The following is a 13224-nucleotide window of genomic DNA, read 5'->3' as shown; positions in this document are numbered from 1 at the left end:
GTCGTGTGTGTCCCCCCCCGCTTTTTTCCCCCCTAGATCTAGGCCAGAGAAGCCGGGGAAGGCTGCAAGCTTTGAAAGGAGGTTTGAAGCAGCACATGAAAAGATTTTTTGCAAAAGGCAGGCAGCGACAACTCGGGTGCTTAGGAAACAACCTTAATTTCTCTCCTGCAGGAGACGGGGGAAATCGTTCTTGGCAAGAGCTTTCATATGCAGAGACTTGACAACTCGTTTTCTGCCAAAGGAGAGGAGAAGCAGCTGCCTTTCAATGCTATTTAATCTTTAGCTCCATCGCCCCTCAGGAGAAAAGGAAGAAAGTAAGTTTTTTCGAACAAAAATCTCATCCTCTGGCTGCTGGGAATTCAGATGTTACAGCGCAAGGGAATAATAGAGTTTTCCACTGGGGAGAGTCGGAGGGGCAGCTTGCTTAATCCAGTCCTGCACCCAGGACAGCCCCGCAGCAGAACCTGCCTATTCCAGAGGTGCGTTCTGCAGCCCTTACACCGAGCAAGCAGTTTAACCAAGGAGAAACCTTGGAAGCTAGCTCAGTTTTCTGTTTCCCATAGGGATGCAGGACACCCCAGCACAGAGGGTCGCAAATAAGATACTACTCTTCAGTAGTCTGGTGCGGATGGCACGTGCTCGGAGCGGGTAACAAGGCACAAGTGAGCTGGCAGTGGAAGATGTAAGTTTAAACATATGCACTTATTAATGACACCTACTCAACAGCAAAAAAATACTGACGGGGCATCACTGCAGAACCGCCCCTGCGATCAGACAGCAGAGCTGGAAGCCAAAAGAAAGCTTCGTCTAGGGTTTATTTTGAACTATTAACTAAAACTTTCATAGAAGCAGAGAGGGGTTTAAAAAAATAACAGCGTGATGGCAACTGCTTCAGGTCTGATACTTGATAGGAGCAAGACAGACACTGGTCTGAAAGGTCTCAACCATCCCCACTTCAGGGACTCACAGAGAAAAGGACAAAGCAGTAGAATTTGTGATTCTGCAAGTTTTGCTAGAATATGGTTTGGTTGCATTAATTTAAGCAATGTCATCTTATATAGCCAAGAGCACATCTCTGGTCATGGTTCCTCACAGCTGTAAAGAAAACGCAGTGCCAGCTTGCTGCAGTGCCAAAAAAAATCATTTTGTTAGGCAGAAATGAAGTCAGTCGCAAGAAGCAATGGAAAAATCAGGACATTAGAGAAATAGAGGGTAATTCAATCCTTCCAGAGGTCAAGAGACCGGCAAGAGCCTCATATTCGGTAGTAACACATACCACACATTCATAGACTGAAAAACAAACCCAGAACTTCTGCTCTATTCTAATTAATAACTTAAGGGTTTTATTCAAGCATTGTAGAAGACTAAATGCACTTAAGATACTGTCCAGACAGATGCCAGATTTCTTACATGCAACTAACATTACAATGGCAAGCCCTTAAAAACTGCTAAAAACAAGTGCAGTGATTAACTACAAGCAATACTCTTAAAACAGCTACTCATAACATACAGTTAATAGATTTGTAAATGAATTTAGTCCTGGATTAATACAATCATGCACTGCATCTCCATATGCTAGGAGACCAAACGATGATAGAAATATCCCAGCTTTTTTCTTTTTGAACATTTAGAAAACAGGAGTAGGAAATCCTCAATAAGTTCATATATTGAAATCTGCACTAATAAAAGGTATTTGAACCTGGTTTTGTTGCCATAAAGGCTGCAATACCAGCCTGAGACTGACACTGCCTTCAGGCTACGTTAGTGAGATTAGCATTTCAGTTCCCACTGTCCATTTGTATAGCGTGTGTTGTTTTCATATTCTGCTTTTTTAAATCAGACCTAAGGAACAACCCTATTTGGGGAAGAGTGGCTGGAGAGCTGCCCAGTGGAAAAGGACCTGGGGGTGTTGGTCGACAGCCGGCTGAACATGAGCCGGCAGTGTGCCCAGGTGGCCAAGAAGGCCAATGGCATCCTGGCCTGTATCAGAAATAGTGTGGCCAGCAGGAGTAGGGAAGTGATCGTGCCCCTGTACTCGGCCCTGGTGAGGCCACACCTCGAATACTGTGCTCAGTTTTGGGCCCCTCACTACAAGAAGGACGTTGAGGTGCTGGAGCGTGTCCAGAGAAGGGCAACAAGGCTGGTGAGGGGTCTGGAGAACAAGTCTGATGAGGAGCGGCTGAGGGAGCTGGGGTTGTTTAGCCTGGAGAAAAGGAGGCTGAGGGGAGACCTCATCGCTCTCTACAACTCCCTGAAAGGAGGTTGTAGCGAGGTGGGGGTCGGTCTCTTCTCCCAAGTAACAAGCGATAGGACGAGAGGAAACGGCCTCACGTTGCGCCAGGGGAGGTTTAGATTGGATATCAGGAAAAATTTCTTTACTGAGAGAGTGGTTAAACATTGGAACAGGCTGCCCAGGGAAGTGGCTGAGTCCCCATCCCTGGAAGTATTTAAAAGACGGGTAGATGAGGTGCTTACGGACATGGTTTAGTGCGCATGGAGGTGTTGGGTTGATGGTTGGACTCGATGATCTTAGAATCATTAAGGTTGGAAAAGACCTCTAAGATTCTATTTCTTTATCAAAGTTGCATCCTACATTTAGACATGAGCAGAAGCATTGACCCAATAACCTGATCTTTCAGCATGCAGGAGCAAGGAGCAGGCAGAAAGTAGGGGCTTTGAGGGGATGCACAAGAAGATGGGAGTTAAAGGCAACAGGTCACAAGACAGCCAAGAAACTGCTCCTTGCTGGAAGCAGGTGCACTCTGCTGGGACAAATACTTAAAGAATTTAAAGTGCACAAAATTGCAGTGATGACAGGTAGCAGTCTAAATCACTACCGTGCTGCGACAGAGCATGTGAGCACAGCCATTAATCACTGTATGACAAGATGTAAATAAGTCTGTCTGGGGTCTCAAGCGCTTCCCAGCCCAGTGCACGAAGTTACACTTTGCTGCAGGGAAAAAGGGCACTGCCTGTCCGAGCGTTCGGTCGGCATTTCGCACTCCCCCGGAGGTCACAGGGTTAGCAGGGCCGCGCCGCCTGCTGCAGAGGCAAGCGGTAAGCGACACCGCATCTGCACGCAGTACAACACGACCCTCGTTGGGCAGCAGGATTTCATTTAACCTTTGAACACCACACAGACCAATAAACTACAGTTATATACATCATGCTAGACACTGCAAAAAAAACCCACTCCAAAACCTTTGCAAAGCTAACTAAGCCAGCTACTCCGGCAGCTAGAACCAGTTACGGAAGCACCATGGAAAAAACGTACGACAAAGAGTGCTAAGGACATCTGGCCAGGCACTTCAGGAGGAGGGAACAGAGGGAATGCCCACCAAGGCTGCCTCTGGAGAGAAGTTTAAGGGGGTGGAGGGAGAACATGCATGCACAAAGCTCTCGTATTGATTTGTAGTGTTCTGTCTGGCAGACAAGGCTGAAAATATATGGTTTACTCATAAAATCATCTCCCCCAGTGTCTGTATCTCAAAGCTATACAGTCACAGTAGCTTGCACCAGTAACTTCAGCTGCCTTAGTGCATTTTAACATGTTTTGATCTTGCAGTGATGTAACAGAGTAATTAATTCTGTGTCCTGCACGGGGCTAGCAGCTTGCAAATGGGATTCTCCTTGTACAGCTGAGGCCTCCGTACATAGGTCACCAGTAAAAATGCATGAAGCACTCTAGTCAGGTTTTGCATTAGCATGCACAGATTTGACACTTGCAGAAAGCATGCTTACAGCTGGACACAGAGTCCTGTCAGTGCACATAGTCCACATGCAAAGAGGGCATTAATCAAGGTAATGTTTCCATCCGAGATCAACAGCTTAAGGCTGAATTGCTGCTTCTCGTCAGACCACACAAAGGTGTGGGTGTCACCATGTTCCACCCACTCCTATCCCACAGGGGTTTGCTGAGTGTCTGCTCACATGCTAAGACGATTAAATGTGGAGCACAGACTGTCTTATTAGGCATGTTCAATTCTTAGTCTACACTGGGGCCCGGTGACCTCTTTTCATTTCAGAATGTGTCTCCCAGCAAGACTTTCTCTGGTCCCCTCTGCTCTCTCCTTTTGAAGAGCCCTAATGAAGACAATATATTGCCATAGTCTCTCTAGAAACTTATTCCAGTGGGTATGAAGGGTTGGGTATTACTTTAAGTCCGTGTGGACTGAAGTCAGGTATTCTCTGCAAAAGCAAGGAGTGTTCTTCTCTTCCTCCAACACAGCAGAGTACCTTCCACAGGTTTACCACAGCTGTAACATCAGTCTTGTTCAAGGTAAAGGGAACAGTGGGATGTTGTCAGGTGTAGGAATTTTGGCCTCGATCTATTAGCATCAGTGTAACAGATAAGGCAATGCAGAACTCAGACCCATGTTTTCAGGGGATTATGAAAAAAACTTGTGAAGCTGCTGCGTTAGGCAAACAAACCTCCCCCTCACCACCATCACATCCTCTCCCCACAGAGCGATGAGGTACGGCAGTACCTTTACTGCGCATATGGAAAGTTTGTTCTTTACTGCTCGGCAGCTGTTTCCGGTGTCATTTATGAAAAGTTACAGAATTTTGAGAACAACACGTTGCTGCCCACAGCCGAGCACTGGAGTCTTGCACAGGCACCGCCAGAGAGAGCAGAGGTAGCAAGTTCATTTCCGTGTGCAGAGGTGGGGCCAAGTGCTTTGTTTTTCTCACCAGCAGCTATACTCAATCTTTCCCCACAAAGACAGCTGCCTCAGCATCAGGTCTGATGGGGAAAAAGGGTCCTAAGAGGTAGCTTTGAAGAAAGTGGTGCCACACTTCCAGCTGTTTGAGGGTCAAAGGATCTGATGCCCCTGCTTTTTTGGTGGGAGGTCAGTGAATTCATCCTATTGCTGTGAGGACATGTGGCTTTTGGCAATGAACAGTCTTCAGATGAGTCTGAGTGGATTAAGAGTCCAAACAGATGACTTATCTGGGGAGAGCCTTAAGTTAGTGCAGCAAACCTGTAAACAGGTGGAGACTGATCCGTTGAGAGCAGCACCTCCTGCACTCATCTCCTACTGCTACTTCCCCACCTCAGAGGGAGAAGTTGATCTGTCAGAAGTCTTCTGGCCATTTTTAGCATGGGAGACAAAAAGCCTACTGCATTATGTAGTCCAGTTTATCAGGAAAACATGAAGCCATTTCAGTAGCAGTGATCATAAAAGCCAATGCACGCAGGGCAGAATGAGACAGGGTATAGTAAAGAAACAAAGCTTCCCCAGTGAGTCAAGAGGCATGCCACCCACCAAGGCAGCGCTTACATACACCAGCTTTATTACACACAGTAAGAGAAATTTAACAAAGTAATTATAAAAGAGCCCATATCTAGTTTAAAAAAAAAAAAAAGAGAGGGGGGAGGCAGGAACAGAGAAAGCATGAAAAACTATACTTGAATCCTGAAGAACCAGTCAGAACAGGAAGCCACATTCTAAATTTGGTTATTTAAGCTGTCAAAGAGTATTTCTGTTTCTAGTTCTTGAGCAAAGAAATCAGACAGGCACAGGGGTAAGGTGATAAGCATCACAGAAAGAACAAAACCCTGCTTTTAAAGCCCATTTGGTCAGTTGCCCATCATGATCAATGATTAGGCTTCTTAGTTGAGAATTCAACACCTATTTTTTGCAATGTTATCACTTCATAAAACCCTTCCCTCACAAACCCCACACCCAATCAGTGTATAGTTTACTTATCATTAAATCTTAGAGGGTCTGCCACAAAGAGGCCAATGCTCAGTTACACCCTTTTTACAGAGGCAGAAGCAAAAAGACTGAAGGGACCCAAGCAGTGCCACCAGGCAGCAGGGGCAGGAAAAGGGACACAAGCAGCAACATCTATCACTCTGGTCTCTCAAGAAGCAACACTAATGTTGGACAGGGGTAACACGCTGAGACACAGCCACCTTCTCCTCCCGCTTTCTGGAGAGCCGCCTTCCATGTGCATTCAAGCAATTCAAGAGGAGCTTTGAAGAAACTAGTTCTTTGGATGCAAAAACTACAATGCATCCTATTTGCACAGCAAACTGCTCTCCATGCAAACATCTACATTGCTACTAAAAAGTTAATCCAGAGCCTTGCAAACTGTTACAGCACTGCTCCAAGTCCAGCAAGGAAGAAACATGCCTGAATGACATCTCTGAGATCATAAAATAGGTAATGTGTTATTTCAGTGATCTATGGAAAAGAAATATCTAAATCCTCTGAACTGTCAAAAACACACCCCTAATTTTATAAAGGAATGTTTTTGATGCAAAGATACCAAAAAGCTGAATGGCAACAAGTCCAGAAACCCTGGCCCAGATTCTCAAAATACATTTAAGTGCCTGAAAACTCTGAGGATTCATGTTTAACTTTGAAGCCTTGCGAAGGTACCCTACCAGGAAAGGGACCAGAATGCCTGTTTTGGAGTTTCCTTTTCTATTTACAACAGGAATCTTTCCTTAAGTTAGATTCCTCTAGCTTAGAGCACCTGGTTCATGCTCAGCAGGAGACACAAGCACGTATGGAATCCTTACAGCACCTCCTGTTCAGCCCCTCCTTCGCCAACCTCTGAAGGAACACAAGTGCATGGGGCAGCTGTTCTGGGCTTGCTTGGTGCTGAGCAGACCATTTCGGTAGCTGAAGGATCTGACACACCTTCATTCCTTTTACTTCCCAGTTTGTCTTTGTCTTGTTCCTCATTCTCCTCTGTTCACACACTTAGAATGACAAATTAAAAAAACTTTTCATAAGCATTCATGTTTTGAGCAAGCTCCCTGCTATAGCATCATATGTTTACCTGGTAATTTGGTAATGCAACGATATTAGTCTGCTTGATCCTTCAGCCTGAAGATCACATCTGAAGTCATCTTACACATTATTGTGATCCGCAGGTATGTAATCAGACTGGACTGAGCATGTCGTAACCACAGACATAGACCTTGCAGTGAACTAGCCCTGCAGATATCTGTTACTAATCTAATAAACGCAAATTTTACTACAAGTGCTACGCCTTTGCTCACAGTTTGGTGATAAAACACCTGGTATTCAAAAGTGAAGACCACAGACCCACTTTCATGAATCGTGATGTGTGGCCCACAGAACTTTTTCTGGTGGTCAGCAGAGCTGGCAGATTAACAGAACAGTTCTTTATCTCGGTATTACATTCTCCACAAGCAGCTGTAGTAAATGCCACAGAGAGGCTAAGCTGTCACTGAAAGGAAAGACAGAAAGATGGATTCAGGAAACACATTCTAAAGATAAGGTTCATACTACAAGAGCTTAGTAATCTCTGGCACGGATGAACACAAGCTTTCCTGTACATCAGAGTCCCCTCTTACTCAAGACCTGGAGTTAACAAACTGTGTTGCACACCCATTAGAAGACCCAGCTACTGTTCAAGTACCAACAAAATAAGTGTTTGGCAGCTGCAGCAGCAAGCAAAGGAAGCGCAAGGAAGGCTTAGTCACTAGAACTCAGAGCACACAGTTTTTGGAAGTCTCTCTTGTAACACAAGATATGCTTTAAGGATAACCAGAAGCGTCAGGAGCTTGCCACAGGAGCACCAAATGGCCATGATACACATCGCCAAAAGTCACAACAGACACAGGATGCTGAAGATTCGCACATCTCAGTGCGGACTGTAAATGAGCCTTCTGAAGTGCAGTCAAGTCGTATCACAGAATCGCTTCTCTCTCTCCCAGGGACTAGCACACTCCTGCTGTAACCCTCAGGTAGTGAGAAGCCTACAATAGGTCTCAGTTTAAAAAAAAAAAAAAAAATCAAACAAGTTGGCTTACAATTTATTGAGCTGTTGCCCTATACAAGGAAACACATGCACCAATTCCACTTACTATTTGAAAAACAACTTTTATAGTGTTATAAACCATAAGCTCCTGCATCAGACTGTGGTCTTCCGCTCCTAAAACAAAGGTATTTACTCACAGCTTGAAACCTTGAGGCATCTTGGCACATCCAACTGTTATCATGGCAATAATCTGATTTGCTTTCCTTCCCAGTTCAGTCCTGGAAGGAACTATTTTGACTAAAAATAACAAACCAGAAGGTAAGCATACTTAGGCTGCAAAATGTATTAGCATGGGTGGTTTTTTTTTTTTCTTTTTCTTTTTTAACACCACCCTCCCGCCCCCAGCTGAAGAGGGGAGGACAAGCACTTTTTGAGAACATGTTCAGGTAGCAAACCCCAGATTTCGAGCAGGATAACCCTAATCACTTTCTATGGCACTTCAAGGGAATGTCAGGCTCCTCAGCTTTACCGAAGCAAACGGACTTTAGTCTGACCAAGCACCAGGCCATAAAAGTTTGAAGAATTGCTCTGAAGTCCCCAGCAGCCTCTCTAGGCAATACAGCTTACTCAATTTTACATGCAGCAGTTCCTGTGCAGCCTCAAATGCTGCACTTCAGCAACGAGAGCTGTTTCAAGGCGCACAGAACTGGTAAATACACATATAGTGTGGAAACGGAGGCACCATTTCAAACAAAGCCAAAAAGCAGCTGGCAGATCCTGACAGCAAACCCAACACAGACTGCAGCACCGCTGCTGCCCTAGGCTCTGGAGATGTCGTTTGTCAGCAAAACAAAGATGCTGAATCCTTGCAACCTTGGCACAGAGCACACAAAAACGGAACGTCAATACATCAGTTGGTGTAAACACAACTCAAAGCTCAATACACACGCATTTTAGGTAAGTTTTAACAACATCGGGATGATGCAAAGAGATCGTTAACACAGATGCGCCATTAACAGTGTGTTCAGCATGGCAGCAGCATGTCTGAGGACAAAAGGAGAATGCACAGGCCAGCTAGCTGTACAGCCTCCAGATAGCCTAATAAAAACGTCTAGAAGGTAGCTCTGAAGGTAATAAATGTAATAAATAGATTGTTCGGGACACCTGCTTATGCAGTACTCCGTCTTAGCCCCATTAGCCAGGAGTTAGGCAGGTGACAAGGACCAGCTCGATCGCGGACTCCAGAGCAAGAACTTGGATCCATGTCAGGGATTTGGGGATCTCGCCCATAAACTGCAAGAATGGTCACAGCTACGGCAGGGTACGGAGATCCTCCTGGGCTTCCCTTGGGTATGTGAGAAAAAATTCCAAATAATTTGAAGAGTGGGGAAGCCAAGGTGGTTTTCACTTATTTGCTCAGCTTCAGGTATTTGCAGTATTATTTTTCTGTGTTTTTTAGTAATGGATAGAAGTCTTTATAAAAATTAGGTCCATGTTCACGATACCCAAGTACTTTCCTCAAGTAGGAAAACAAACAGTTCCTCTTTGCATCGGCACAAAAGAGTTTGCCAGAAAATACTGTTTCAAGCATCTTCCAAGGATAATTGCAGAGCACACATGAACTCTCTTTCTGCACATCTAATAGCTCGTTCCATCTTTTGGAGAAAAGCTTTAAGTGGATTCTGCTAATTCACAAAGCAGAAAACTCCTCATTCCGTGATGGTGCTGGCAGAAGCAATCTTGTGGCGAGTGCAGACTTGTCATGTCGTTTGACTGCTCTGTAAAGCAAGTTTAAGTTTAAACAACAATTTCACACGCTTCCTCTCCTTTGTCTGCGAGACTTGAGTCCGTGCAATTACAGTCCTCTGTGGTGTTAGATCTTAAAGAGCACAAACAGGTCAGCACCCAGATAGACTTTGTTTTAGGTATGATGATCTTGATGTACCTACCTACAAGTTTAAGCTCCTGTTTGAAGGTAATTTCTCTGCCTCTTTGGAGGACATTTAGACTGGCTGCTCTTCATAGCCTCTGCTCAACATCAGTAGTCACTCCTGCTGTCATACCGCCAGTCTTTTCTGCATGTTCCCCTTCACCTCAATATACAACCCATATCTCATCAGTGAGAAAAGATAAACAGCAGAAACCTAACACAAGAAGCTATCTAGAAGTGGCTAGCCACAGGACTAGCAATACTGTTGAGCTGGATCTAAGTGGAACATTTGTCTCATTTGAGACAGCAATCCCTAGACTGTGCAGAGACACGGGGACTCAAGAGGATGGAAATGAAGGCTCTACAAAATGATCTTCAAGACTGATCGCTGCAAAAATCTTTTGACACCAAATATGTCTATGTGCTTATGCTTAGGTCTTAAGCTAATTCCCGTGAAAGCATTAACATATCTATGCACTAACATCCTATTTAATAAATATTGAAAAGTTGTTTTATTAACCCGAACACGCTTTAGCCACAGTAGAACTCTTGCATTTAATGTCCAGTTAATGGGATGAGTTTGGGCACGCTTGATGCCAACCATGCTACCCTGAGGTAGTGTTTGAACAAATTTTACATGAGTGCAGGAGACAAAAGAACTCCTTGTCAGAAAAATTTTACAAATAGCAAAAATCCCACCTCAAACACTGACTGTAGCTATAGCCAGGTCACCTGAATTATGCCTCAGGACAACTTCACCAGCCTGGCCTTGCCTGGGCAGGCAGCTAGGAATGTCAGGCTGCTGCAGAGCACTACTTCGGTGACGCTGCAGCTGATAACGTACCTTTCTTCTAAAGCCAGACTCAGTCCATTGCCTTTTTACTGTCTGGATTTTTAATAGCTACTACTTGCTATGTTCCCTTGAAAACTGGGGATTAGATATACTCAAAAGCTGTTTATAGACAACTGCTGCTCCTCCACAGCAGGACTCCAGGTTGACTACTTACCACATTTGACTGTATTATTTTTATCCTACTGTAATCAAACACATTTAACACCCACCCCCTTGTTTTCCCTAAGAAGGATCTTGGTTTCAGTTAGCTTTCTGACCCCACCAACCGGAGTCACGGAGTTCAGATCACCACATCAACAGCAGGTTGACATTTCCTACCCCAGAAAGTTATTTCAAATATATTAAAAAATGCTCATTTCAAACCTAACCTACAATTGTTGCTAAGTGCCCACAACAATTAAATACCTCCCATCCCCTCCAATACATTATGTATGCTGAGATCAAGTCATGAGTTGATCTTGTGACTGCTGGAAGGCTAAGAGTGAAATTAAAAATCAAGAGTTAGGCTGAGTTCAGTCTGAGCCTTTGGGAACTGCGCTTTCCAGCTTTCCTCTCAGTCAAGAAAGTTGTAAAATGAAGAAACAGCAATTCTTAAATCATCATTTAAAGGTAGAAGACTGAAGGAAACAGACCAGTCACCTTCCCTGAGCCACACGATTGCAGAACTACACTGAAATAATGGGAATGTGCAACCAGGACAGCTTTCTCTTTTGCAGATTCATCCAAGTTGGCCCCAAACCCAAAGCCCAAATCTTGTTCAAGCCTTTTAAATACTAGAAATTACGGCTTCCGTTGTTACCTACTCACATAAACAACATTAAGCAAAGAACTGTAACAGCCAAAGAGCTCATAAAGTGAGAACTATTTCACTTCCCCTTCCCTTTTACTCCCTCTGGGGGGAATCTTACACCTTTCATGAAATTTGACTGCAACATTTTAAGCCAAGAAAGTGCTCCTGCTGCTGGAGAAGTTACCTGGTATATGCAGTTTTTGCTTATATTAAGTTTAGCTGAAATAATTCTTTTGACGGCTTAGAGGACAGGAGACAAAGCTTGCAAGTCTGCAGGAAGTCTATCCTTAAGACTACGACTACATTATAAAAACGCCATTAATATTTGTCACTGTTCAATCAGCCGAGTTTCAATGTTTGTTTAGTTTTTAGGAATAAGCATTTATCAAAAAAGCTTCTTCCTGAAGCAAATGAAACCAGCACTTACAAAAAGTGAACATCTCCATGCAGAACAATCCCAATTAAAAAAAAATTCCTCTAAATTCTCAGTGTTCTTATAACTTTGGAGTAGATGTTTGACTGCCTGCATCCGTAGCAAGTATCTGTGCATCCAATGAACATGCTATTTTAAGCAGCAGGTGCCCTTATGGCATAGGGTCCCCCACACTTCAGCTTCTAGAAATATAACTTTTCACAAATCCCAAAGGTATACACAAGGGCATAACCAGGAGGTGAAAAAACACAGTTAGAGGATGACTATCACTGCTGAAGTCTCTCCTGTGATACTCCTGCTAACTAGAGTAATCCAATTCAGCTCTTGATGGCAACAGAGACTTTTTAACCAGAGAACAGGAGTTTATTAGTATGGTTCTTCCTCTCAGAATACCCTGATGATGGAATCCTGAGAAACAACATAGGACATTAGGAACAACACAACCAGGATTTGCTCCTAAGATATAAGCAGAGTCTCCACATGCACAGAGAAGTGGAGTATCACCATCTTATTCAGAACATGTCTGCAGGCAAGACACCACTTTTTGGATGCAAACAGCAGTTTGGAGAATATACTCACTGGTATATATATACACCCATATATATTTTTTCAGTGTGTAATCTTGACTTTTCCTGTTTCCTGCTGCAGCAACCCCTTTACTGGGAGCATCATTTAGGCCATAGTTAAATATATTTTTCAGTAAGGTACACATAAGACAGTTGTGCAACATTAACAATAGGGAGAAAATGATACATGCTTGCAGAACATGCCAGAACAACAACAAAAACCTCTGTGGAACATTTCACACAGAAAGGTATTCTTGAGGACTCCTGCAAGCCTCGAGTCACAATCTTACCTTCTGGGCTGGGACCGGCATTCTTCTTCCCCACTGTCTGCCTCCTGCATACATAGGAAAGGAGAAAAAAGTTAATATGCTTTAATATATGCAGAATCCAAAGACTTGCATTTCACTGGTTTGATTGTAGAAGGCAAAGGAAATTCTCACTGTTTCTGCATGTAGCTGTCACTACAGAGGAACTCACTTTCCGCTCAGCTGTCACCTCATGTTCTCTCAAAACCCATTTAAAAAACCTCAACATTACAAGAATTTTTGCCACTGCAGGATTTAGCTTGCTTTTGCATGGACTTCCAATGACCCCTGCCAAACAAGGTAGGCCAAGGGCCAAAGACACAGTTTACTTCTGGGTAAAAAAACTAAGGGTTTTTTATTACCCTTATGTAGATCATATTAATTCATAGTCCAGTGTCAGCAATCAAGTGTAAGAATCCACAAAACCAGCAAGTAATAAACCTGCCAAATAGGGCTGGGTGAGCGCAGATAGACTAGGAAGTGGAAGTTTGACAGACTATGCTGCTTTAGATGCAAAATTAAAACGCACGATCTCTAACATGCTGTGGAATTTTACTAGGCCTACCTACTAAAGCCCAAAGCAATACCTCAGTAGAGAGATCTC

The 13224-nt window shown here is 43.8% G+C and overlaps 1 protein-coding gene across 1 annotated transcript in view; it reads right to left on the bottom strand.

Moving 5' to 3' along the window:
- SSH2 (slingshot protein phosphatase 2) overlaps positions 1-12655 on the bottom strand; it is a 66969-nt gene extending 54314 nt beyond the window's left edge. The window contains 2 exon segments of the mRNA XM_009328652.1: positions 1734-1745; positions 12606-12655. Of these exon segments, the coding sequence (XP_009326927.1) occupies positions 1734-1745; positions 12606-12655 (62 nt within the window).
- Between the last annotated feature and the right edge of the window lie 569 nt (positions 12656-13224).

This window comes from Pygoscelis adeliae, unplaced genomic scaffold, assembly GCF_000699105.1.
Source record: "Pygoscelis adeliae isolate BGI_AS28 unplaced genomic scaffold, ASM69910v1 Scaffold347, whole genome shotgun sequence".
Lineage (NCBI taxonomy): Eukaryota > Metazoa > Chordata > Aves > Sphenisciformes > Spheniscidae > Pygoscelis > Pygoscelis adeliae.
This window is presented reverse-complemented; position numbering and strand designations above follow the sequence as displayed.